At 36.1% G+C, this 27,263-nt stretch overlaps 2 protein-coding genes, 1 non-coding gene and 1 pseudogene across 5 annotated transcripts in view; 2 read left to right on the top strand and 2 right to left on the bottom strand.

Moving 5' to 3' along the window:
• Positions 1-581: 581 nt before the first annotated feature.
• On the bottom strand, positions 582-1,812 carry LOC134389367 (zinc finger protein 830-like). The gene has a single exon (XM_063112914.1). It carries the CDS (start codon positions 1,806-1,808, stop codon positions 663-665), a length of 1,146 nt encoding a protein of 381 aa, XP_062968984.1. The 5' UTR covers positions 1,809-1,812; the 3' UTR covers positions 582-662.
• Positions 1,813-1,948: 136 nt separating this feature from the next.
• Positions 1,949-27,263, top strand: part of LOC134388060 (T-complex protein 1 subunit zeta-2) — a 29,603-nt gene continuing 4,288 nt past the window's right edge. Inside the window, exons 1-10 of one of the 3 annotated variants that reach the window (XM_063110803.1) lie at positions 1,949-2,085; positions 3,812-3,875; positions 4,438-4,572; positions 7,631-7,804; positions 9,779-9,882; positions 18,655-18,765; positions 18,919-19,078; positions 20,366-20,448; positions 21,211-21,307; positions 22,002-22,149. In XM_063110803.1, the coding sequence (XP_062966873.1) occupies positions 1,949-2,085; positions 3,812-3,875; positions 4,438-4,572; positions 7,631-7,804; positions 9,779-9,882; positions 18,655-18,765; positions 18,919-19,078; positions 20,366-20,448; positions 21,211-21,307; positions 22,002-22,149 (1,213 nt within the window). The remainder of the gene's footprint in view (positions 2,086-3,811; positions 3,876-4,437; positions 4,573-7,630; positions 7,805-9,778; positions 9,883-18,654; positions 18,766-18,918; positions 19,079-20,365; positions 20,449-21,210; positions 21,308-22,001; positions 22,150-27,263) is intronic. The other 2 variants (XM_063110804.1, XM_063110805.1) reach the window with 2 other exon arrangements.
• LOC134388525 (eukaryotic translation initiation factor 1-like) lies at positions 12,021-12,622 on the top strand (annotated as a pseudogene).
• On the bottom strand, positions 20,082-20,265 carry LOC134389896 (U2 spliceosomal RNA). Its single transcript, XR_010024844.1, has one exon. It is a non-coding gene; the product is annotated as a U2 spliceosomal RNA (small nuclear RNA).

The raw sequence follows: 27,263 nt of genomic DNA on the forward strand, positions 1-27,263 counted from the left end.
CTCTAGGGGTACGGCTCAGGCACTTGAATTTTTTTTACAGGTTCATAGGTGGTTCTCAATTGCACCTCCATCTGAATTACTGGTCTAGGCAAGAGAAACTTTGGTTGAAGGAGGGTGGTTATGTTTGGTATATATATTTCTTGATGTCTCCTAAAGCATGTTTTTGAAAATAAAATACTAAGATAGGGAACTGATTAACCTCAAATGACTTATGTGTTTGTGAGCAGTATTCTAAACAACAAAACAATAAACGCCACAAAAACCCAACACTTTGAGTTTAATTTAGGAGTCAGAAAAAGACATATACATCCCAAATAGCACAAGGAGTATTCATCTACAAGCTTGCCTGTTGGTCTGACTTCTATTAATTTATAAATTTCAAAACAGAATTACTTAAGCAAACATATTTAAATATGTACAATATTTATAATGTACACATTTTACAACTCAAAATTATACAGTTAAGCCTGATAATGTGTGAAAAACTGGCATTTTGGTATATAACTCTTAAAAAATTTCAAAAACTGTATTGCAGAAATATTTTACACCAATTTTTCAAAGTGCTCTTGCTCACTGGCTCATTTTATCTCAACAATCCAGTTAGGAGACAACATTTTTAAAACAATAGCAGAGGCTGTTAGAAATCTTGGGTCTTTAAAACCTTATAACAAAGCCCCTTTCACCCTCCAATCCTGAGACAACAAATCCTGTAGTTCTCCCTCATCATGGCTGTCAGCATTCTCCTCTTCCTTTCTCTGTAGTTCTTGTATGGTCAGAACCTTTTTAAGCTTATTTTTTATTTCATCCTGGCGATTCCACAGCTTTTCTACCCGACGGTAACATTCTATCTGTTCATCAATCTCCCCAATCTGGCGGTCCAGCCGTCCCTCTTCATCCTCTTCAGCAACTATGGCTTCAGAAATAGTGTTGACCTGCCTCATGGCTTTTTGAAATTCGTCCCACTCTTTGTCCATCTGATCCTTTGGGGCATCAACCTTCCGAACTCTTGCATCTACCTCAGGGTCGTCAAAAAAGCCTTCTGGTAATGCTTCCGCGGTGTTTTCTCTTCTTTCCACCACTTTTTCATGTATTTCTGCTTTCTCAATCGACCCTGAATGAGGAATTAAGGGGGCCTTGGGAGGCTTTGTATTAAGGCAATGGCGTGGCAGCACACTATTCGTTGCCTCCCGCAAGGAGGAAAGTGAGTGGTCCTTGTTCTCTGCGTCGCGTGGCTCGTTGGCGTCCCTCGCTTTTCCTTCTCCTCCAGCCTCCTCCTCTTCCTCCTCCTCCTCCTCCTCTTCGTCTTCATAATCAGGGAGTAAACCGAGTCCCGAAGGCTTACTGGCAGTCGCTCTAGTGGACTCCTTTCCTGTTTTGTCACAGTTGGTGGACAAAGCGGATGTGGAAGGCAGTACCTGAGGCACCGAGGGGGCCCTCGCTCTCTTCGCATCTCGGCCATCTGCATCCGGTGCCTTCCGCTTGGCGGACTGAGGCGCCACACTGACCGACGGACCCTGGATGCCTTCCTTCGCGCCTTTCAGCCTGGCCACTTTCTCTCGGTGCTGCTTTCCCAGGACATGAGTCTGCCACAGGAGCTCGCTCTTAACCGGCAAGTTACACAAGGCACAACTCAGCTGCCCCAAACGGTTGTACTTCGCGAATGGAGATTCTATCCGTTTCCGGTTAGTGCTCTGACGCTGCTTCTCCTTCATCAACCGTCGCAGTTCGTCCTGATTCACCACTCGCTTCCCTGCCGGAGTCCGAGCAGAGGCGGAGGATGCCATCTTTGCGACCAGATCACAGGCCATTCTGGCTTCCGTCCTGGCGAGGCCTGAGAACGTCACTTCCTGCCTGGGCGATGATTGGCAGAGGAGAGTGGGGCGCGGCGGCGGTAGGGTTTCCTGTGAGAGTCGCGGCTGGGCCCGTTATTTGCCCCAACCGTCTGTCGATGGCTGCGGTAAAGGCGGTGAACTCCAAGGCTGAGGTGGCGCGGGCCCAGGCGGCCTTGGCTGTCAATATATGCGCCTCCCGAGGGCTGCAGGATGTGCTGCGGACCAATTTGGGCCCTAAGGGCACCTTGAAAATGTGAGGCGGCGGTTGGAGCGGTGGTTAGGTCGCTGGGCGATCACTGGGTGTCGGGGCGCTCACTGAGGCAGACGTTCCGCAAAGTCGTTAGAGCGATGCGGTTGCTCCTGTGGGCCTGGTTTCCCTCATTCTCATTCCTGCCCTGAGGACATCTCTACGTGGTGGCGCAGGACGATAAAAGCCTCCCCGAGGGCCCATGTGTTAAGCTGTGACTCCCCCCCCCCCCCCCGCCCCTTTCGTTAAGGTTCTTTTTTTTTTTTTTTTTTTTTTTAAAGATGACCGGTAAGGGGATCTTAACCCTTGATTTGGTGTTGTCAGCACCATGCTCTCCCAAGTGAGCCACGGGCCATTACTCTGTGACATAATTTTGTTTTTGTGTGGCAGTGGGCAGTAGTAGAAAGGGAATGGGCTTTGGAACCAGGTAGTCATGGGTTCAAATCCAAGTTCCATAAAATTCTAGCTGTGAGTACTTAGGCCTAAGTTACTTGAAAGCTCTGTGCCTACTTCTTCAAATTGATTCATCCTTTTAGCAAAAATCTATTAAGCACCATTTTCGTTAGTCAAGAGTGAGGGAAAGAGACTGTGGTGAGGGCAGAAAGGAATAATAGAGATACATCTATCCTCACAGGAATAAGAAAAATAAATTAGTATTAATGGTAATAGAGGGCACTTAAATACTAGATGCTGGGAACACAGAAATGACCAAGATACAGTTTCTGTTCTTCAGGAGATGTGGTAGAGACAGATGTGCTAATTATATATAGGTGCATATGATTCTGCTGAGGAAAGGGACTAATTACTGATGGGTTGAAGGAAAAACCTCTGGAATAACAGATGATGTTTGATCAGAGTCTTAAAGAAAGAAAAAGCATTCACTACTTGGAGAAGGGAGAGAAGGCCTAGGTAATTTCAGGGATAAGAAAGTCCAATAGTGTAAATCCAACATAAGTGAAAACAAAACATGGTGTGTAATAGAGAACCAAAAGATTTGCTTCTGGGAAGGTGGTAGATGAGGCAGGGTAGATAGACAAAAGCCAGATTGGGAAAGGTCAAGTATGTCATTACTAAATTAATTTGGATTTTATCTTGAAGATGGAGAACATAAAAATCATTGAAGGATTTTTTTTTATCATGGAACTGACTAAGTCACATTGCCTTTTAGAAAGATAATTTAATGTAGTGTGGAGGGCAGATTAAAATTTGGAGATATCAGGATGCTGTCTAAGTAGTTCAAGGTAGAGGTGATGATGACAGTAGAAATGGAGAGAAAGGGGTAGATTAAGAGATATTTAGGTTGTATAATTGACAGAATTTGGTAATCTAATTAATTTGAGGGATGAGGGAAACTAAGTTGGGCGATTGAATAAATAATAGAATTTACCAAAGTAAGAAACAAAATTTTAAGAAAAGGAGATTTGCAAATTTGTGCTTTGTAGACTTCCAAGTACTCTTTTTTGACCAAAGCACTGTTCATAACCCATCAACTGCACTTATTTTTAAAGCTGTAAATGTTCCATTTGGAATGAAATTGCCATAGCAGTCCGTCTGGGGAGAAATGATTCCGTGAGCTGCAAATGGTGGTAATTACCATGGTATTTCCCAGTGGTACAATGGAAGTTTTCCAAGCTCAGTTCCCTCTATGAAGGATAGTGGGGTGGCAAACATTGGGAGTGCCTTGCTTGGCTCTTGCCCTGTGAGATTAATAACATCACTATTCTCTGAACAGGCTTGTTTCTGGTGCAGGTGACATCAAACTCACCAAAGATGGCAATGTACTGCTCCATGAAATGGTGAGCTGATGCTGTTAACTTTAATAAACCTTAATAAGCATTAATTACGAACTTATTACAACTTGTGTATCTTTAAGCCATGGCTGTCGGATAAATACTGCAGTCTTGAGATATGCTTGTTGAATTAAAACTTAATAAAAAATGTTTTTTGGCTGTTTTCAAATCTTTGTATAGGAACAGTAATAGCTTAGGGACACTTACAAATTAATAATGTCTTTTAAAGACATAGCATTATAGTCTTTGTAATCATGGAAAAATAAAAAATACTTTGTAATCTTAGTGGATGTATTCATCTTTGAGATTGGAGGATTTAATCTTATTTTGGAAATGTCACTGCATTCTGAAGCAAAGACTTTTATAAAATGTTCAAACCTCATACTTCTGAATATTTAAATTTTGGACTTGACATTTACTAAGTATTGATAATATAAAACTGGTAAACTTGTAGAATGAATCTTATTTCATTTCTTAATTTTACTGTTGACCCTTAGTTATCTTGTTTTTGGTAGCCTACTTCTTTATCTCATCCTCTCTTTTTTAATCTGTTGCTTACTTTTTCCAGCAAATTCAACACCCAACAGCTTCCTTGATAGCAAAAGTAGCAACAGCTCAGGATGACATCACAGGAGATGGTACTACTTCAAATGTTCTAATTATTGGAGAGTTACTAAAACAAGCTGATCTTTACATTTCTGAGGTATTGGAATTTCACAGAATTCACACTTTATTTTGAATGGAAAGTTATTTTTTTACTCATAAAATGTTTTAATTCTAGAAAGTAAAACCTAATTTTAATCAAGATATTTTTGGACAGTCATAAATGGAAACAACAATAGAACTTTTTTTTTTTGCTAAAATAATGCCTTTTATTGGAATTATATACCCCATTTGAAAATGAAATATTTCAGATACATAAAGAGGTAAAAAATTGCTCAGATACCCATGAATAATGGTCTAAGAAAGAGAATACCACGGATAAAGCTGAAACCAAATTATTCACCTTTAAAAAACGGGAGTCCTGGCCAGTTACCTCAGTTGGGAGAATATGGGGCTGAGAACAGCAAGGTCAAGAGTTCGGATTCCCTTAATGGCCAACCACTAAAAAATAAATAAATAAAAAATAACCAGAGAAAAATTATTATCTTAAAGCTTATTTGTGTCCTGAGTGCAAGACTATCAGAGGAAGCCAGGACTACCTGCTTCCCTTAGTAACACTCAGCCGGAGAGGGCCACGGGAAGCCATCACCCAACTGTGGAATATAAATCCTTCCTTTAATATGATTGGGCCAACTTTAGTCTTAATGTCCATCCTAAACCAGTAACAGGGGAATTGACTTGACTAATCACGATTCACTCCTTGAGCTAGGGATAGGGGCAGCTTCCTCTGAAGCACAGGTGGAAGAGAGGAACCTAACAAAATTAGGGTTGGTATAGGAAGAAAGCAGTTTGGGAGGGGTGAGATGCTGACAGACGTCGGCATAATTATGAAACTGTGTGGCCTGTACAGTGACAGAGCTACGCAAACGATATGATAGAGGCAGTGAGGAGGGAGGGATGTTCCTAAACTAGTCTGCAGTAGTCAGTTCACTAGCTAAGCGCTCTCTCGAGCACGTAAGGCCTGGGCTAAATCTTCAGGATGAGGAGGATTGAGCCAGGTTAGAGAATAAGGAGTGAGGAGAATGGCATTCAAGGCAGAAGGAACTAATGAGCAAAGGCACAAAGGAGAAGCAACAAGGCACTGTATAGAGCTACAGGCAGTTTGGTGTTGCTGAAGGTCAAAGGGATGTGGAGAACAGGCTGGAGAAAGAGGTGGGGTCACTAAGTGCATGTAGTATGCAAACCAAGAAGCTTACGCTTTATCCTCCTGTGAACAGACCAAACTTATCAACGTGTTAATGACTGATATGGTCAGATTGGTAATTTAAATATTTTGGAGACAGTTTTAAGGGAGTCAAGACCAGAAGCTCTCACAGTAGTCCAAATGAGAGACTGTGAGGTCCTAGACCGAGGATCATGACACAAGCTGTAGGGTCAGGTCTTGTGGGTTTAAACTGTGGCTTCACTTCTCACTAGCTTGGTGATCTAAAGCAAGTTACATTATCCCTTTAAGACGTGGTCTCTCCTGGGCTGAGCCCGTGGCGCACTCGGGAGAGTGCGGTGCTGGGAGCGCAGCGACGCTCCCACCGCGGGTTCGGATCCTATATAGGAATGGCCAGTGCACTCACTGGCTGAGTACTGGTCACGAAAAAGACAAAAAAAAAAAAAAAAAAAAAGACTTGGTCTCATCTGTGAAACAGGAATAATAATAACATGCACTTCCTCTCTTTGTTGAGAGGATTAAATTAAATAATTTATGTAAAACCTTTAGAGTAGTGCCCAGCAGAAATGCTCAACAAATGTCCACTTTCTTTTTTTGTCTTTTTCTTGACGGGCACTCAGCCAGTGAGTGCACCGGCCATTCCTATATAGGATCTGAACCCGCGGTGGGAACGTCGCCGCACTCCCAGTGCAGCACTCTCCTGAGTGTGCCACGGGCTCGGCCCCAAATGTCCACTTTTAAAGGTTATTATGGGACTGATGTAAAGGAAAGGAGGGGAGGGAATAAATTAAACCTAGTGCCAGCTTTCACAAAGTTTGTGTATTATTTTGCAGAACAAACAATTCTGTTCTTAAAAAAACATTTTTTGGTCATAATTTCAGACCTGTAGAAAAGTTGCAAGAATGTTACAAAGAATTCCTTTATACTTTTTACTCATATTCTCCAAGTATCATCATTTCTCTCCTCTACCTTGCCCCACTTTCTCTCTCTCTCCTATGTATATACATATACATGTGCAATGTATGTATATAGATGAGGGTACTTCCAAAGGTTCATGGAAAGATTTGTATTATCTTTTAATACCATTCTTCACCACCTTTTTGAAGTACTTTCGTATTTCTTAAAGCCAGGAATTCTCTTATATAACAACAATATAATGATAAAAAACAAGAAATTAATATTAACATTGACACGTCGGTACATTACTATTATTTAATCTGTAGAGTTTGTTCAAATTTCCCCACTTGTCCCAATGGTGTCCTTTATAAAAAAAAAAAAAATCTAGGCTTGTGCATTGCATTCAGTTGTTGTGTTCCTTTAGTCTTCTTTAAGCTGGAATAGTTCCTGAGCCACCTTTTGTGCTTCATGAGACTGCTACTTTTAAGGAGTACCGACCAGTTATTTTGTATAACGTCCCTCAATTTGGATTTGTCTGTTTCCTCACAATTAAACTCAGGTTATGAATTTTTAGCCGGGATACCATGGAAGTGCTGTTCTTCTGAATGTGTTGCGCCAGGAGGCACATGATGCCTATCTGTCCCATTATTGTGATGTTAAATTAATTTAGATCCCCTGGTGAAAGTGTCTACCACTTTTCTGGAAAGCAATGCTGTTTTTTTCCCTCTGCATTGAAAGGAGTCCTTTCCTTTGTGCCTATTCAGAAGGGTATCACATGACAGCAATGTAGTCGTAATTTTTGGAAATAAAAAGGATTTTTGTAATTTTTTGTATTAGACTTGCAGCTTTTTTGTAAGTTTGAGATTGTTTCAAATGTGAAGCATTGAAAAATGACTTATAAGTTACACACATACATTAATATTTAGTGGCATTAATGAGCATAACATTATTTTTGGACAGACCTATTAATAGGAGAGGATGGTTACTTTTACTTTGGGTGACTTGCTTTATAATTTATAATTTTATGTTGATGTAACAGGGTCTGCACCCTAGTATAATAGCAGAAGGATTTGAAGCTGCAAAGATAAAAGCACTTGAAATTTTGGAGGAAGTTAAAATAAAAAAGGAGATGAAAAGAGAAATCCTCTTAGATGTGGCTAGAACATCTCTACGAACTAAAGTTCATGCTGAACTGGCTGATGTGTTAATGGAGGTATGTGATTAAACTTTTCCATTCAGAGTGAATATAGCCTAACACAGGGTGATATTTTTCTTTATCCTGTAGTATAAAGTATTGCATGTGGTTCTTTTGAACATAAAATAAAATAGAGAAGACAAACATTTATAGGCTTACCTATGGACTCGATTTGATTGGCCGGAACAGCACGAGGGTACTTCAAAAAGTTTGTGAAAAATAGAGTTAAAAATAATACGAATCTTTCCATGAACTTTTTGAAGTATCCTTGTATTAGCAATTTTTCAAAAGTGTCATTTTAGGCCTTCTTTGAAGTGGCTCGAAAGTTGGGAGGGGATTGGCTGCCTGTGGACCATCTCCTATGGAAGTCCTTGGGGTAGTATATGGGTCTCTAAACCTAGAGTTCCGTATTTTACTATACGAGGTGACACACGGGGAATTTATTTTTGGCAGTGTTCCTTGTATTTAAGATTACCACTTTAATGAACCATGATATTAGTCTGATAGTATTCTCATCTGAGAAATGCGTATTTGTTTTGTTTACTTCTAAAGGTAGAATATATATACTATAATAGCAAGATTGGCTAGGTATTTTAAAAAGGCTTTGATCAGGTAGCTATTGTTCAATGATACCTTTATTGTTCCTCAGCTTTACAGTTTATGAAACTTGAATATCTTAGTGTATCAGGAATGATGAATTCATAGCCATGAAATTCACAAGACATCGACCTACAAAGCAGAATGCCATCTTACTAGTTTATTTTGGGAAATACAAATACCAAATGTACTGAACACCTGAGTTGCTTCCTACGTGGGAAATCATGTTAAGATCAGATAATTTCTTGCTGAGCAGAGTGAGAAGAAAGACCCTACTGTGTTTTCTGCTGTTGGAGTAGTCAAGTGGCCTAGAATCTTCATGCTATCTGGTTAGGGCACCCATTCTCTCTTGGAGTTAAAGAAACACTGATATTCTCATTATCCAATGGCGTCTGTCTTATTTCCTATTAGGCTCCAGAACCAAATATTGTGTTACCTCAGGTAAACTTTTCTAAGCTATAGTGTTTTTGTTTTCTTTTCTTTTTTTTGCTTTGTTTATGTTTTAGGGTGTTTATACTCTATATCTTAATTTCTTTCGTTTTTTTTCTTTTTAAAAGATGACCAGTAAGGGGATCTTAACCCTGGATTTGGTGTGATCAGCACCAGGCTCTCTCAAGTGAGCTAACCGGCCATCCCTATATAGCGATCTGAACACGTGGCCTTGGTGTTACCAGCACCACACTCTCTCAAGTGAGCCACGGGCCAGCCCTATATTTTAATTTCTATAGTCAATTATTTTCATATTTTCATAGCTAAGCAAAAGGATGTGTCGTGCAATCATTCTTAAATTGTGTATCCCTGGGGATGTGTGACAATAAATGAGACACATCTTCTGGAGTGTCAATTTTACTTTACAATTTTGGGGAAAAGCATTATTTTCACATTTGAATACGTGTATATATTGTGGCATGACATGGAAACTTTTCTTGATGAAACGTGAGACTTAAAAATTATAAGTGATTACAGCCAGTAAATTTGAACTCTTCCCTTAGATTAAATTTCCTCTGTTTCCACTGGTAGAAAAATTTGTGTAGTGTTGGTATGGTAGAAAGAGCAGTAGCATGGCAGTTAAACAGACCTGAATTCTAGTTCTGTCTCTGTTACTAGCTGTTAGATCTTATGTCAAGATGGTCACTTCTTAAAGCCTTATCTTAGTTTCCTTTTCTGTGAAATAAAGAGTTTGGACCTGATGATCTCCGTAGTTCCTTTAGACTCTAAAGTATCTGTTGGCATTGACTGTTATTAGTGTCCGTAATAAAATGACGCTCGTTGACCTTGACCTGTGTTTTGAAGCCTGAAACCCTATATCTGTTTATTCTGGTGATAGATTTCTTGGGCCAGTGTTTTCTTTTAGTAGTCAAAATAATTAATTGTTCTCATTCACTTCTCTTTCAGGCTGTGGTGGATTCTGTTTTGGCTGTTAGAAGACCGGGTTACCCAATCGATCTCTTCATGGTAGAAATCATGGCGATGAAGCATAAATCAGAAACAGATACAAAGTAACTTTCATAAACTTTGACAGTACATAGCTTCTAGAATATTTGGTCCTCTTCAGATATTTTTCATTAATTTAATTAGTTACTTTTATTCAACATCAATCTATTCAGTATTAAACATATATTAATTGGGTACTTGCCATGAGCCAGTCACTGTTATAGGTCCTGGGAGTGAAGAGTAAACAAAAGAGAATTTGTTTCCCCTAGAAGCTTACATTTCTAATTGAAACAGATAGTTAAAAAACTAAATAATCGTGTATGATTTTGTAGTGGCCAGGGAAGGCCATTCTGATAAGAAACTAAATTAGAGAACTAAGAGGTCTTGGAAGGAATAAAGGAGCTAGCCATGTGCATGTCTGGAAGAAGAGTGTTCTAAGCAAAGGGAAAAACAGTTGAAAAAATCCTGAGGCAGAAGTGTGCTTGGGATGTTCCATTGTGCCCTAGAGCACAGTGAGAGAAGAAGGTAGTAGGAGAGAGGTAAGAGGGGCCTGATTATGTAGTACCCTGTTGATTTTAGATTTTGCTCTTTTTAAACTTTTCTATTATGAAAAATTCTAAAGGTATGTAAATAGAGAATAGAATAGGGAACTCCCACGTAACTGTTACTTATATCAGTTTCCAATGTACAGCTAATCTTATTTCAACTATACCCCTCCTTCCTCCCCCACCCAGACTGGTTTATTTTGAAGCAAATTCAGCATCCTATTTCACCTGTAAATACTTGATTATCTATAAAATATAAGCCCCCATTTTACTTAAAATATCCACAAAACATTATCACATCTAAAATATTAATAGCTCATTAATATCATCATATATCTGACTTGTATTCCAATTTTAACAATTATCTCAGATTTTTTTTTCAGTTAGTTTTGTTTGGATTAGGATCCAAACACAGTCTACCTACTGCATTTGATTGCTGTGTCTTTTAAGGCTTTGTTAGTTTATAGATTCTCTCTTCCCCTCATTGTTTATCTTGATAATTATTTTGAAGAAGACCGGTTGTTTGTCTTGAAGTGTTTTTGTATTAAGATTTTTGATACTTATGCCATTTTCCTAATGGTTATAGGGCTAGTTAGGTATTCTACTTATTTTTGGAATCATTTTGGTAAGTAATATTTTCAAAGAATTTGTCGATTTTGCTTATATATTTTTTGGCATAAAATGTTCATAAAGATCCCATTTGCAAAAATCTCATGAAATTATGAAACAAATAAAAGTAAAAAAAGATCTTGTTTGCAGGGTCTATAATGATATCCCTGTTTTTCCTGGTGTTATTTATGCCTTCATTTCTTTTTTTTGATGAGTTCTGTCAGAGGTTTGTTTGTTTTTTGTTTCATAGTGTCTTTCTCTTTATTATTTAATTTCCTTTACTCTTGAGATTTGGGGAGACTTATTTGCTGCATTTACTTTTTGGGATAGGTACTTAAGTTGTTAACTTTCAGCCTTCTTTTGTAATACAGAATTTAATGACTTAAATTTTCCTCAAAGTGCTATTCAATTGCATCACTCAAGTTTTGATGTTAGTTTTATAATTTCTATTTAGTTTAAAATATGTTCTAATTTCCCTTAGAAATATATTTCTTAATTTCAAAATATATGGAAAAATTTTAGTTATTAATGATATCTAGTTTAATTACATTATGGTTAAAGAATATGTTCTATGAGATTTAACTCTTTTGAAATTTTTTGAGACTTGTTTTATGTCTGAGTGTATAGTCAATTTTTGTTAATGTTTCATGTCTTGAAAATAATGTTAGCTGCAGTTGCTAGGTACAATTTTATATACTTGTCCAGTTGGATCAAGGGATCAGTTGTGTTAATCTGGTTATTCAGACCTTCTATATCCTTATTGGCGTTTTGACTCTTTATTCTGTCTATGACCAAGAGAGATATGTTAATATCTTTCAATATCATTGTAGATTTGTTTATATTTTCTTATAGTTTTGCTTTATATACTTTGAGACTATCTTATGAGATGCAAACTGTTTTTAAAAGCATTATATTTTTCTGGTGCATTGAACTTTTGTACCAATATGGAGTGACCATCTTTTCTCTAGGAATGTTTTAAAAGTGTAATTTGGGCCCCCGTCACTGAGCCGCCGCCGAAGACTCAGCAACCTCCCGCTCGAGCCCCCTCGCTTCCCGGCGCTCCGTCCCCCCCGCCTGCCTTCTCCCACCGCCGCCTTCCGCAGGCCGTTTCCACCGAGGAAAAGGAATCGTATCGTATGTCCGCTATCCAGAACCTCCACTCTTTCGACCCCTTTGCTGATGCAAGTAAGGGTGATGACCTGCTTCCTGCTGGCACTGAGGATTATATCCATATAAGAATTCAACAGAGAAACGGCAGGAAGACCCTTACTACTGTCCAAGGGATCGCTGATGATTACGATAAAAAAGAAACTAGTGAAGGCGTTTAAGAAGTTTGCCTGCAATGGTACTGTAATTGAGCATCCAGAATATGGAGAAGTAATTCAGCTACAGGGTGACCAGCGCAAGAACATATATGCCAGTCCCTTGTAGAGACTGGACTGGCTAAGGACGATCAGCTGAAGGTTCATGGGTTTTAAGTGCTTGTGGCTCACTGAAGCTTAAGTGAGGATTTCCTTGCAACGAGTAGAATTTCCCTTTTGTCCCTTGTCACAAGTTTAAAAACCTCACAGCTTGTGTAATGTAACCATTTGGGGTCCACTATTAACTTGGACTAGTGTAACTCCTTCATGCAATAAACTGAAAAGAGCCATGCTGTCTAGTCTTGAAGTCCCTCATTTAAACGGAGGTCAAGCAGTAGGTGCCTGGCAGTGTCCAACCTGAAACAAAGTGATAACGTGATGTTTTGGCCAAGCCCAGAACCCCAAGGTTACAGATGGCCATGTCTGGCCAGAAGACGCTCCTCGACTCCCTCTACAGTGTTCCCTACCTTAACAGAATATCACCACCTGAACAACCCCTGGATGAATCTGCGAGGAGAGGCTGGGGTGAGGCAACAACAGCAACTGTACCACTAGAGGGAGCCTTTGGGTGTAAAAGAAAGATGCCCTGGTGTCTCCATCCGACAAGGCAGGCAGAGCTTAGAGAGGCCACCTTCCCTCTAGTGAGGTGATAAGACATCTGGCTTGCCACCAAGGTCTTCCTTTTGACCAGACATATCCTAGCTAAGGGATATCCAAACACCAGAATGTGAGGCCAATCTTACCAGACTTAAACTTTTGACAAGGGAACAAATTTTGTGATGTATCAGTCATGTAGCTAGCTGTAGAGCTTGCAACTTACTAGCAACAGCTGCCCATTGCCATGTGAAGTAACAAACTGGTTTTTCGTTTTTCTTTTCCTTCAATTTTGATGTTATGTAATGTATTTAAACCCTTATTTAAATAAAGACTTGTTTTCAGAAACAAACAAAAAAATAAAAGTGTAATTTGTCCTATATTGACATAGCTGTTGCACCAGCTTTCTTTTAGTTAGTATTTGCTTGTCATATCTTTGTGCGTGTTTTTACAATCTTTCTCTCCTTATGTTTTAGATAATTTTTTTTTGTCAGAGTCAGAGAGACATTTAAAAATATTAATGATGATAATATTTGTATTTTAACTGGAACATTTAATCCATTACAATTTAATACAGTTATGGATATATTTGACTTTAAATCTGTCATGTTGTTTTGTACTTTGTATTTATCCCCACTTTTCTATGTTTAATTTTTTTGATCTTCTTTTCAATTTGTTAAGTATTTTTGTCATTCATTTTCCCCTCTACTAGGTTGCAAGTTTCACACCTTTTTTGTAGTTTTTTTTTTTATGATCAATCTATAAATAATACCACAGATGCTTAACTTGTAGAAGTCTAAACTTAATCAATACCTTTACCTTAGTTCTGGGTAGTATCTCCATTTACTCCCTCCCAACCCTTGTTATTATTGTTATTGTTTTTAAAAATCCCACTTGATATCATTATTATGTTTTACACAATGCCTGTAGAGATTTATCCTCATATTTCCAACTTGGTTTACTCTTCATAGCTTTTTACATTTCAGCCTTCCTTGGGATTACTTTCCATTTGCCTAAAGTTCATCTTTATATAGCTTTCTACTTCTCAGCCTTCCTTGGGATTACTTTCCTTCTGCCTAAAGTTTCCTTTAGTGATAGTTTGCTTGAGGCATGCTTTGAGTTGTTTACATGAAAATGCCTTTATTTCATCTTCATTCTTTGATACTTTCATTGTGTATTGAACTAGGTTGGCAGTGATTTTCTTTCAGCTGATTGGAGGTATTGTTCCACTGTCTTCTGTTATTACTGTTCAGAAATTAGCTGTTAGTTCTTTAAAAGTAATCTTTATTTACCCAGGTGCTTTAAATTTTTTTCTCTTTGTCTTTGGTGTTTTATATTTTTACTATGGTATGTCTAGGTATGGACTTTTTTTTTGTTTATTCTGCTTGATATTTTCTGGGCTTCTTGAGTCTGTGAATTGATGTCTTTTATCTAGTTCTGAAAACTTTCCATCCATTATCTCTTCAAACCCTTTCTTCTCCTTTCCCAGTTAAATGTATGGTTGAAGTTCTTATTCTGTTCTCTATGTATTTTCTATCTAGGCTTTTATGTTCTGGATAATTTCTAGTGATCTATTTTGTTGTTTCCTAATTTTCTCTTAAACGATGTCTAATCTGCTTTAAAAGTAACCCCTTAATTAAAAAAATACTTTTTTTATTGAAGTGTAATATACACTGAAAAGTGTACATATCATAATGGTGGAGCTTGATGAATTTTGCCAATATGTCTGTATAATCAGCACTCACACAAGAAACAGACTATCAGTACCTTAAAAGCCCTTCTTATGCTCCCTTTCAGCCATTATTTCTTCTAGAGCAACCTGATTTCTACAGCGTAGGTTAATATTACCTTTTTTGTACTTGTGAAAGTGGACCCATAAGATAGGTACTCTTTTGTGTATGATTTTTTTCATCCAGTGTTGTTTGTAAGGCTCATCCATATTGCTACATGTATTAGTAGATAGTTCATTCTCTTTGCTGTTTAGTATTTTCTCGTGTTAATTTAGCACAGTTTATTCACTCTGTCATTGATGAACATTTAGTTTAGGTAGTTTTCAATTTTTGGCCATTATGAATAGTGCTGCTATAAACATTGTAACATTCTTTTGTTAGACGTGTGAATGTCTGTTGTCTCCTTGAATTTTTAGTATCTACATGTGTATGTGTGGATGTTTTCAATTTACTTATTTATGGAAGTTCTGTCTGGTTCTTTCTTAAATCTGCCATGTCAGTTTTTATGATTTCCTATTCCTTGCAGACTTTTTCCAAACTTGCATTTTTAAAGTTTCTTTAAACATACAAGGGTACGTTGAAAGTTTGTGGAAAAATAGAATTAAAAGATACTATGAATCTTTTCATGAACTTTTTGAAAACCCCTTGTATATAGTTCTGGAGGAAAATGAAGGAGAACACATGTTAAAGATGGAGGGATTTAGACTGTATCAGCAGAAATGCAAATAGACTGGGTGAGCAAGAATTCCTAAGGCTTAACTGCAAACCACAAATTTCCTGTTGAGTTACCTAGGAGACAGGGAGGTGTGGAAGGGACTTACAGCTGGCTAAAACATATATAATACATGCTTGTAGACAATAAAGTTGCTTAGTGTGTGTGCTAACCCCCGGAATTTTGTGTCTGGTTTCTGGTTGCCCACCCCACTAGGCGGCAGCCCCTAGCTCAAGGCGTGCACTGAGCAACTCACCTTGCTGCACTCTCTTGGCAGGGCTGCGTGTGGCTCTTTCTATGGGGGACTCCTGACAGAGGCTACATGTGGTCCTGCCTCCTGAGACCCCCAGGATCAAGAGAAAAGTGCATAGTTCATGTCTGATAATTACAATATCTAAAGTTTTGGCTTGTCTGTTTCTGGGGTTATTGTATTTTGATGGTTCTCACTCATCAGGCTTTGTTTCCATATGTGCCATTCATTATGCTTGAAAAAGTATTTGTAGAAATAATTTGAGACCTAGGATGAAGGTGTCTTTCTTCAGAGAGGTTATGTATTTGCTGCTGCAAGGAGCCTAGGGACTACTTTAAACTAAATTCACAGCTTGAGGTTTTTTGGACTATCTGTGTGATGTGAATTCTGACTTCAAGCCCATGTGAGAGCTGATTATTTCTATCTTTCTATACAAACCTGAGTATGTTTCATGGATGTGAATATATGGAACCCTTTATATATATGGGTTCCAGCTTAATGTGAAGAGGGTCTCCTATTAGACTCTCTACCTTGTATGAACCCTGGCTTTTAATTCTGTCCTCTTCTCATTGTGAAGTCATTGAAACCAAAGTTCAGATTTGCTTGGATTGTCAAATGACTTTAAGATAAAAGTATCTGCAGTTCACTACTTACTTCTTCGGGTTCCTGTCTTATTTTCAGTTTTGGCCTAGTAGTTCTTTACTATCTTGTAGCTCTCTAATATTATTAAGGTTTTGTTATTAACCCAGAATTTTAATTGTTTTTGGTATTAGGGTTGGTCCAAATTAGCCTACCATTGCTGAGGGTAACAAGCTCTTTATTTATATTCTGGAAGGATATCTGTGGTTGTTATATGGAGAATATACTGTAGAGCAAGTTGGGAGATGAGGGAAGTGCAAGGACAGAAAAAGGAGACCTGTTATTATAGTACAGATGATAAATGAGAATGGTTTAGATCAGGGTATACTTAGAAGGAAGGGGCAATAGGATTTGTTGATGTTTGGACATGAAACATGACATAAACTGAGGAGTCAAGGATGTATCTTGGGTGTTTACACAGTCAGCTGGAAAAGTGGAGACACCATTTCTTGGGATGGAGAAGACTGAGGTGAGCAGGTTTGAGGAAAGAAGTCAAGTGTTCAATTTGGGGAATGTTAGGTTACAGATGCCTATTAGGTATCCATATGGAGATGTTGAGTAGGGAGTTAGAGAGATGTGCCTGGATTTTATAATAGAGGTCTGGGCTGGAATTATGGATCTGAGAATTATCAATGTATAGATGATTCAAAGCTGTGAAACTTAATGAGCTCATTTGAGAAGTAAATATACATAGAGAAAAGGTGAAGTTTAAGGATCAGCTCTGAGAACTCCAATGTGTAGAGTCTGAAGATAAGGAGTAGACTGAGAAGGGGTAGTGATTGTCAATGAGGTAGGAAAGACAAGAGAGAGTAGTACCCCAGAAGCCAAGAGAAGAAAATGTTTCAAAAAGAAGAAAATAATCAACTGTGTCATATGCTGCTGAAAGGTTAAGTTGTAAACTGAGAACTGATTGTTATACTTGGAAAACAGTTTTTTGGTGGCTTTAATGAGAGTTGATTCAGTGAAGAGGTGGAAATGAAAATCAGATTGAATGTGGGCTCAAGAGAGAATGGTAAAGGAAGAAGTAGGAATGCAAATGTAGACAACTCAAGAAGAGTTTAGCTGTAAAGAGAACAGAGGAATGGGGCAGAAGCTAGAAGGAAATGTGGGAATGGAGCTGAGTTAGAATTCTTTGTTTTAAAGGTGAGAATTATCACAGCAAGTTTGTATACTGATGAGGATGCTCCTATAGGCAAGAAAAATTGATATGGGGGAATAGGGGGGAATGTAGGAGCAGAGAGGGGAAATGGAATCTAGTATACAAGTAGAAGGGTAGGTAATTCATTTGTAGTATCAGTAGGAGGTTCAGGTTCAAGTGCAAGTGGATTAGTAAGAGGTAGTGATGGAACAGTATTTCTATTTTCTTGAAGGAGTAAGGTCATTTGCTGAGAGAAGGGAAGAAGAGTGACAGAGGCTTGAAAAGTGAAGAATATTTAATATATAGTTTGCTTGGTTCTTCTAAATAAAATGTCTTCACATTCAGTTAAGAGTTGGAGTAGTAATCTAGTTAGATTCAAATTTTGAAAACTTACATTAAACAATTTAAAAAATTATTTCTTTAGTGTATATCAGACATTGATTATAAAAGATTCCTAAGTAGAAATGCATTCCCTAAATATGTGTAAATATATTTTACAAAGTTATAAAAATATTTGCTCTTGAAAGAATATTTGGATAACAAGAAAATAAGCACACCCTGCCCCCCGCCGCACCAAACCATCTGGAGTCCTGTCACCCAAGGCTAACCCTATTCTTAAATTTCTTCTGTTTCTCCTTTTTAATGCCAAAATCCTTATTTTTTAAAAGAATAGTTATAATCATGCATTATATACAATTTGTCATTCTGTGCTTATCATTCTGTAAATATTTTTCCATGTTATTAATAGTTTTATGACTATTAAATAGTTGAGTCATTACTTGCTGAACAATCCCTATTGTTGGGCATTTAGGTTAACAATTTTTAGTTGTTCCATATAATTATTTTGAACAAATGGTTCCTAACAAACTCATTGTTTACCTACCTTTTATTACTTTTTTTTTTTTGGTGGCTAGTTTTGGGATCTGATCTTTGTGTTATAACATCACATTCTAACCAACTGAACTAACCGGCCAGTCTCCTACCTTTTATTACTTGATCAGCTGTGTCATATTTTGATCCTCATAATTTAGAGGATAAATCTGCTTTGACTTTTCATTGGGACTTCACAGTCACACTGTGGTCAAGTAGATTCTCTTTCTTAATTGTGTTAATTACTGTGTACGTTAGGTTTAAAGTTGGTGCAAGGGAACAACGTGTGCCCTGGAAGTTTTATTGCAACATTGAAAAGCATAATTCTAATTTTATATGAAAGTTTAGAATGTATTTTCAAAGTCGGAAACATTATATATTTTTAATAGGTTGATCAGAGGATTAGTTTTGGATCATGGTGCCCGTCATCCAAATATGAAGAAGCGAGTAGAAAATGCATTTATCCTTATTTGCAATGTATCACTGGAATACGAGAAAACGTATGTGTTAGTTTCTCTTTATAACTTTTGAAGTTGTTTTTCCTAAAAGTGCTTTTTAATTTCTTTCTGTCTTCCCAGATGTTTAGTGTAGACTCCTTCTTTTTCCTCTTTTTTCTCCCTGCCTTTACTAGCTTGTTTTTTATTATCTTTTAGAGAGGTGAACTCTGGTTTCTTTTATAAGACTGCAGAAGAAAAAGAGAAATTGGTAAAAGCTGAAAGAAAATTTATTGAAGATAGAGTACAAAAAATAATAGACCTCAAAGACAATGTTTGTGCTCAGTCCAATAAAGGATTTGTTGTCATTAATCAAAAGGTGAGAAAGTTAGTTTAGATTTTAATTATTTGCAAATGGTCTTCAGCATTTCTCAAAGTGTGGTCTGTGGACCCCTAGGAGTCCCTAAGACCCTTTCAGGGAGTCTCAGAGGTGAAAACTTTTTTCATTATTATCATAATAATACCTTTAACATTATGTTGACATTTATAATGATGATGTAAAAGCAATAGTAATAGTGATTAACAAGTATGATTTTTTTGATATTATATAACCATGAAATGTGTCAACATTTGGAAACTTTACCTAATTCAGTGAACCAATATTTACTAACCAAGTAAAAAAATGCATAATATTACAAAATTATGCACGGATAAATAATACATTCAAAGTACAAGATAGATCAGTGGATTTTAATGTGAGAGAATATGAAAAGTTAAGTGACATGGTTCCGTGTTCCATATTCCATATTGAAATTAACCTTTGAGAAACTACTACTTGTTGCGTTTTAGTATATTATCAAAGAAGAATAATCAGTGACCTGAAAAGGCTATTAAAATATTTCTCCTTTCTAATATTTATCTGTGTGATCAAGATTTTCTTCATATATTTGAACCAAAACAACATATCATACCAGACTGAATGCAGAAGAAGATATGAGAATCCACCTGTCTTCTATTAAGACAGACATTAAAGAGATTTGCCAAAAACAGTGTTACTGCCCTCACTATATATATTTTTGTTTTGGAAAGTATAGTAAATTTTCATTAAAAATGTTATATATATTGTAACACAAGGATTTATTATTATTTTTGGTGGATTAATATCTTAAAATTTTCTCAGTTTTAATTTATAAAATAATAAATATAGATACAGCTTACATAAACAAATTTCTTTGAGTTCTTAACTTTTTTTTTTTTTTTTTTAGTTTTTGCGCTTATCAGTGTAACATCTTATATACTATCTGAGAACCAAATAATAGCTTGAGTTTGGGAGTAGGGAGACGGAGTGAGAGCTTGTTACATCAGCACTTGGGGCAGTAACTGATAGTTACCCCCAAGGGGGCAACACCAGATGACTGCAAGGAGTGGAAAGAGCAAGCTCTGTACTCCATCTCCTTGTACCAAAAACCCATTTAAAATTGAATCCTCAAATAGAAGACATTTCAGATATTAAACCGATAAGAACAGATACTATACATAATCTCAGTCAAAGGGCCAAGAAACAATGTTAATAATTTTTGAGAGTGTACAGTGGTGCTGAGACCAAAAAGTTTGAGAAATATTTGTTTAACACATGCTTATAACTTTTACATTAATTTGATTATAGGGAATTGATCCATTTTCCTTAGATGCTCTTGCAAAACATGGAATAATAGCTCTTCGCAGAGCAAAAAGAAGAAATATGGAAAGGTAAGCTTACAGATAACTATGTATCCAAAGTTTTAAACAGATTAAATTGAAATGATCTCATGTGTATTTCTTTTAGCTTATATGTAAATTTCATTAAGCAAAATAGCCTGTAAATTCCAAATTTTGTTCTTAGTTTCAGTAAATAATTGAACTGTCAAAAATCAAGGTTGTTAACATACTTCAGAGCTTTGTTGACGTACAAGGAAGATTTTCATATTCTTAAAACATAAACCAAGTGCAGTACTGCTTCATCTCACTTATATATGGAATCGAAAAAAGTTGAATTTATGCAAGTAGATAGTAGCATGGTGGTGTTACCAGGGGCTTGGGCAGTGAGACAGGGGAGGTGGTATGGGGAAATGTTGGTTAAAGGTTACAAAATTTTGATTCAATAGGAGGAATGAGTTCAAGAGAGCTGTTATACAACATGGTGGCTATAGTTAATAACAATATATTATATTCTTCGAAAATGCTGAGAGTAGATTTTAAGTGTTCTCACTACAAAAATAACTATGTGAGGTAATGCATATGTTAATTGGCTTGATTTATCCTTTCCACAGTGTGTATATATTTGAGAACATCATGTTGTATGTGATAAATATATACAATTTTATTTTCCATTTAAAAAAAACCCAAAAACCCCAAATGACAATATAGTACAGTGACAAGACAGTCTTCTGTGTTAGATATCTTTTCATCTTTAAGAAATTAGTCTTTATGTTTTCCATAACCAAAGCTACTGTGACAAATATGTAATTTCAGACTCTCTCTTGCTTGTGGTGGATTGGCTGTGAATTCTCTTGAAGATCTCACTGTAGATTGCTTGGGACATGCTGGTCTTGTATATGAGTATATGTTAGTGAGTATTTCTGTGAACAGGGGCTATAAAGTAACAACTAAGCCTTTTTAAAAATTATTTATTTATTTATTATTATTATTTACTTTCTAATATGTTGCAGAGCAGTTGGGATGGACGGAGAGAGAGGAAGGGGCAGGGGTATAGAATGGAAGAACAGGAAGGGGAGAGAAGGGGCATGGTTGAGGCCTGTGGCACCTCCCTCATTCCGGCAGAGGAGCCCAAGGGGCTTCTGGTGGAAGCTCGGTCATGGCTGGGCTGGATGTAGATGTAGGAGGGGCATGGCTGAGGCCCTCAGTCCCCCAGCACCCCAGCTCATGTGCCCAGGGTGCTTCTGAAGGTGGCTCAGTGGTCATCACTGGGCTGTATGCAGATGATAGGGGGGTGTGGCTGAAGCTCTCACCCCTCCACCCTGTCTTTTTTTTTTTTAAAGCTAAACCTTTTAATTCATGTTTTGCATTTTGAGGTCTAACTAATCCATAAGAAATACTTTATAATTTATTTACCTAAATGTTTGTGAGGAGTTAAAATATAACTTAACTACTTTAAAATATATCTTTGTTTAAAAGATAAGAAAAATTTTCTTGATAAGAAAAATTCGTGTGAAGATTGGAATTCTAATATAAACTAGGTCTTAGTTTCATACTGACATTAACTACAGTGTATTAAAGTTCTATCTTCTTGTGTCATTCGTTAGGGTGAAGAAAAATTCACTTTTATCGAGGACTGTGTTAACCCTCGCTCTGTCACCTTGTTGGTTAGAGGACCAAATAAGCATACTCTCACACAAATCAAGGATGCCATAAGAGATGGACTTCGTGCCATCAAAAATGCCATTGAAGATGGTAAGCTCTTTTTTTAGTGATGAATATCAACTCACTTTTTTTTTTAAGTAATAAATCTGTCATGGTATGTGTGGTAAAAGATATGAATGATTACTGTTTTCTCTCTTTTTTTTTGTTTTGTCTTATTTATTTATTAGTTCTCTTTTATACTCTTTTTGTCTTACTTTTTATTAGTTTTTTGATCGTGTTTTCTCATTTCACTTTGGACAATTGATATTTCAGATTATAAAGGTTTTTCCCCTGGAATATTTTTAATAGTATGCTACCCTTTTAATTAACTTCTGTTTATGAAATAAAATGCACTTAATTTAATGCTATCATGTCATTTTTTATTTTTAGGAATTTAATTTTAAAACCATGAAAAAGCTTTTATAGCTTAGAAGTCATTCCCTCAGGTGCAGTGTAATTTTAAGAAAGATTAGGAAAGAAAGTTAACATTTATTATTTATTGATTATTTATAACCAACCTCCTTTTCAAAGGAGTGAGTGTAGATAATTCAATAAAAACACATATATTTAAAATAGAATAATAGGCACATGAAATGCTCAACATCATTAGTCACTAGGGAAATGAAAATCAAAATGACAAAGAGATACCATTTCACAACCTAGGATGACTATACACAAAAAAGCTGGACAATAATAAGTTTTGTTGAAGATGTGGAGAAATTGGAATCCTAATGCATTGCTGGTGAGCTGTTGGAACTGTTGGAAGACAGGCAGCTCCTGAAAAAGTTAAACATAGAATTACTATATGAACCAGCAAACCCACTGTTGGGTATAGACACAAGAAAGTTGAAAACATATAACGTATAAACACAAAACATATAAACATAAAAATTTGTACACCAATGTTCATTGCAGCATTATTCTCTATAGCCAAATAGTGGAAACAATCCACATATCCATTAGCTGATGAATGGATAAACAAAATGTGGTATATACATATGGTGGAGTATTATTCAACCACAAAAAATAAAAAAAGTACTAATATATATTACAACATGAACTTGGAAAACATTATGTTAAGCCAAAGAATCCAGACACAGAAGGCCACATATTATATGATTCCATTTATGTGAAAAGTCCAGGAAAGGCAAATCCATACAGATTAAAAGTAGGTTAGTGGTTGCTAAGGACTAGGGGAAGGGGAGAATAGGGACTGATTGCTAATAGGCACAGGGTTTTTTTGGGTGTGGGATGATGAAAATGTTCTAGAATTAGATAGGGGTGATGTTTGCACAATCTTGTGAACATACTAAAAACAACTGAAAAGTATACTTTTAAGAGGCTGAATTTTGTGGTATGTGAATTATATTTCAAAAAATAGAGTAATAAGAAACATTATAAACAATGGTCAGATTTGTCTGATAAGCAACAACATAGAAGTGAAAAAATGGTAAAATAAAAGTTGAAGTGAAAAATTAGAATCTAGAAAAAAAGAATGTAAATACAGCAGACATAAGAATCACTATTAATATTTAAGTTGCCAGAATCCAAAGAAATACACTCAGTTATATAGATTTCATTATTGAAAAGGAGAAAACACATCAGTTCCTAAGTGGAAATAATATGGGCTTTGTATAAGGGGCACTGCCTACTTTTTGTAGTCACTTTTGATGAAAGCTAGCAGTATTTTCAACAGGATTAACATATATGATCCAGGCATGAAGCCTATGGTAGTTCAATCTAATTCTTAGAATTTATAATAAATGAAAGAATTAATGGACTGTTTTTAAAAAATCATTTCAACCACTTAGGTATTTTTTAAAAAACAATTTTATTGAGGTATCATTGACATATAATGAACTGCACATATTTATAGTGTATACCCACAACCAACATCTTAATCAAGATATTGAATATATCCATCATCCCAAAAAGTTTCCTCCATGCCTCTTGATAATTCTTCCCTCCTGCCTCTCCCCATGCCATCCTATCCCCAGGCAACCACTGATCTGCTTTTTGTCACTGGAGATGAGTTTGCATTTTCTAACATTTTATATGAATGGAATAATACAGTATGTATTCTTTTTTTGGTCTGGCTTCTTTTACATAGAGATAATTAGTTTGAAATTCATTGAAGGTATTGTTATGTTATTATATCTATCAATAGTTGATTCTGTTTTTATTGCTAAATAATTGTGTGAATATAGTAGTCTTCTCTTATCCTCTGGGGATACATCCCAGGTTCCCCAGTGGTTACTTGAAACCATGGCTAGTACCCAACCCTATATGTGCTATTTTTTTTCCATACATGTCTATGATAAAGTTAAATTTCTAACTTAGGCACAGTAAGAGATTAATGACAATAACTAATAATAAAATAGAATAATATACTGTAATAAAAGTTATTTGAATATGTTCTCTCCCTTCCTCCCTCTCTCAAAATATCTTACTATACTGTACTCACCTTGGTTGATTGCAGGTAAATGAAACTGCAGAAAGTGAAACTGCACATAAGGGGGGAGTACTATATACTACATTTATTCATTCATCTGTTGATGGATATTTGGTTATTTACTGTTCTCAGCTATTACAGATAAAGCTGCTATGAACATTTGTGTGTAAGTCTTTTTATTGACATGCGTATGTTTTCATTTCTCTTGGGTAAATGCCTAGGAATGCAATGGCTATGGTGGGTCTATGTTTAGCTTTTTAGAAACTGCCAAACTGTTTTGCAAACTACCATTATACACCCACCAGCAGTGTACGAGAGTTCTGATTGGTTGGCCACCTCACCAATACTTGATATGGTCAGTCGTTTTAACTTTAGCCTTTTAAAAATTAAACAAACTGTGGTTTTAATTTGCATTAAAAATTAAGAACTGTGGTTTTAATTTGCAGTTTCCTAATGATCATTGACGTTGAGCATCTTTTCATGTGATTATTTCCTATCCATATATGAGGGGTCTTCAAAAAGTTCATAGAAATATCATTTGAACTTTTAATTCCATTTTTCCACAAACCTTTTGAAGTACCGTTGTATCTCTGCTGAAGTTTCTGTTCACACCTTTTGGCCTTTAAAAAAACTGGGTTGTTTGTTTTCTTATTGTTGAGTTTGAGAGTTCTTTGTATATTCTGGATACAAATGCTTTTTCAGATATATGATCTGCAGATTTTTCTTCTTCTCTGTGGCTTATTCTGTTATTCTCTTAACAGTGTCTTTCAAAGAGTTCTTAATTTCGATGAAGCCGAATTTATTAATTTTTCTTTCTTGGGTTATGCTTTTGGTGTGGTATCTAAGAAATATTTAGCTAACCTAGGGTCCCCCAAATTTTCTTTTTTGTTTTCTTCTAGAAGTGTTATAGTCTTAAGTTTTACATTTAGGTCTATGATTTATTTTAAGTTAATATTTGTATATGGTGCAAGGTATGGATCCAACTTCATTTTTTCATATATAGGTATCAAATTGTTTCAGCCCTGTTTCATCACTATTGAAAATCATTTGTCCATATTTGTGTCGTTCTATTTCTGTGCTCTTTATTCTGTTCCATTGATCTATTTGTTGTAATGCTAATATCATCCTGTCTTGATTGTTACAGCCTTGTAAGTCTTGAAATTAGTAGTGTTAACCTTCACAATTTTGTTGTTTTTCAGGTTATTTTGATTATTCTAGGTTCTTTGCATTTCCATATGATTTTAGAATCAGCTTGTCAATTTGTACCAAGAAGGCTGCTGGGATTTGGATTGGAACTTCATTTAATCTTTAGATCAATTTGGGGATAATCATGATCTTAATATTGAGTGTTGTAACTCATGAATATGATATTTCTCTCCATTTACTTTGGGCCCTCTTGAATTTATCTCAGCAATTCTGTAGTTTTTTGTATATGAGTTTCAGACACTTTTTCTTTCATCAGATTTGTCCTCATGTATTTAATATATATTGATGCTATTGTATATGGTATTTTAAAAGTTTCAATTTCTGATTGTTAGTTACTAGCATGTAAAAATATAGTTGATTTTTGTATATTGATCTTGAATTCTCCAACTTTGCTAAACTCGTTAGTTCTAGTACCTTTATTATAGATTTTGTTGAATTGTCTATATAAATGATCGTGTTGTCTGCTAATAAAGACAATTCTACTTTTCCTTTCTAACCTGGATCTTTTATTTCTTTTTCCCCTTATTTCATGTGCTAGAACCTCCAATATAAATTTGAGTGGAAATGATGAAGATAGTGGGCACCCTTTCTTTGTTCCTGATCTCAGAGGGAAAGTATTTGGTTTTTCTCCATTATGTATGATATTAACTGTAGGTTTTTATCAGGTTGAGGAAGTCCTCTTCTATGCCTAAGTTGGTGAGACATTTAAAAAAAAAAAAAGAATAGGTGTTGGATTTTTCAAATACTTTTTCTGCATCTATTGAGATGATCATGAGCTAAATCTGGTTTGGTTTTGGTGGTTTTATTGCAACACAGTCATACCCATTTGTTTATGTGGCTATTTTTGTGCTGCACTGACAGAGTTGAATAGTTGCAAAATAAATGGTGTGGCCTACAGAGCCTTAAATATTTATTAACTGGCTTTTTGCAGAGCCTTAAATATTTATTAACTGGCTTTTTGCAGAAAGTTTGCTAACCTCCAATCTAAGTTTTCAACTTTATTGGCATAAAGTTGTTCATAATATTCCTTTATTATCCTTTTTAGTATCTATAGAATCTGTAGTGATGTTACTTTTCTCCTTTCTGACATTTGTCGTTTTTATTTCATGAATTTTTGCCTTGATCTTTATTATTTCCTTTCTTCTGTTTACTTTAGGTTTCACTTGCTGTTCCTTTTCTTGCTTCTTAAGGTGGAAGTTGAGGTCATTGGTTTGAGAACTTTCTCCTTTTCTAATATAGGTGTTTAGTGATCTGAATTTCTCTATAAGTACTACTTTAGTGGCATCCCACAAATTTTGATATATTGTGTTTTCACAGGTGAAGGGGATCAGGGAAGTTTTCAAAGGTACTAGTAATCTGGTTTTTAAGCTGATCAGGGAAGTTTTAGGTACATTTGTTTATTTGTACATTTATTCTTTATACCTTATACATATAAATATTCTGAGTGTATTCCATATTTAACAAGGAACTTTTTAAAAAGTATGAATGGGAGATAAGGATGTAATCA

The sequence above is a fragment of the Cynocephalus volans genome, chromosome 10 (assembly GCF_027409185.1).
Source record: "Cynocephalus volans isolate mCynVol1 chromosome 10, mCynVol1.pri, whole genome shotgun sequence".
In the NCBI taxonomy this organism is placed as follows: domain Eukaryota; kingdom Metazoa; phylum Chordata; class Mammalia; order Dermoptera; family Cynocephalidae; genus Cynocephalus; species Cynocephalus volans.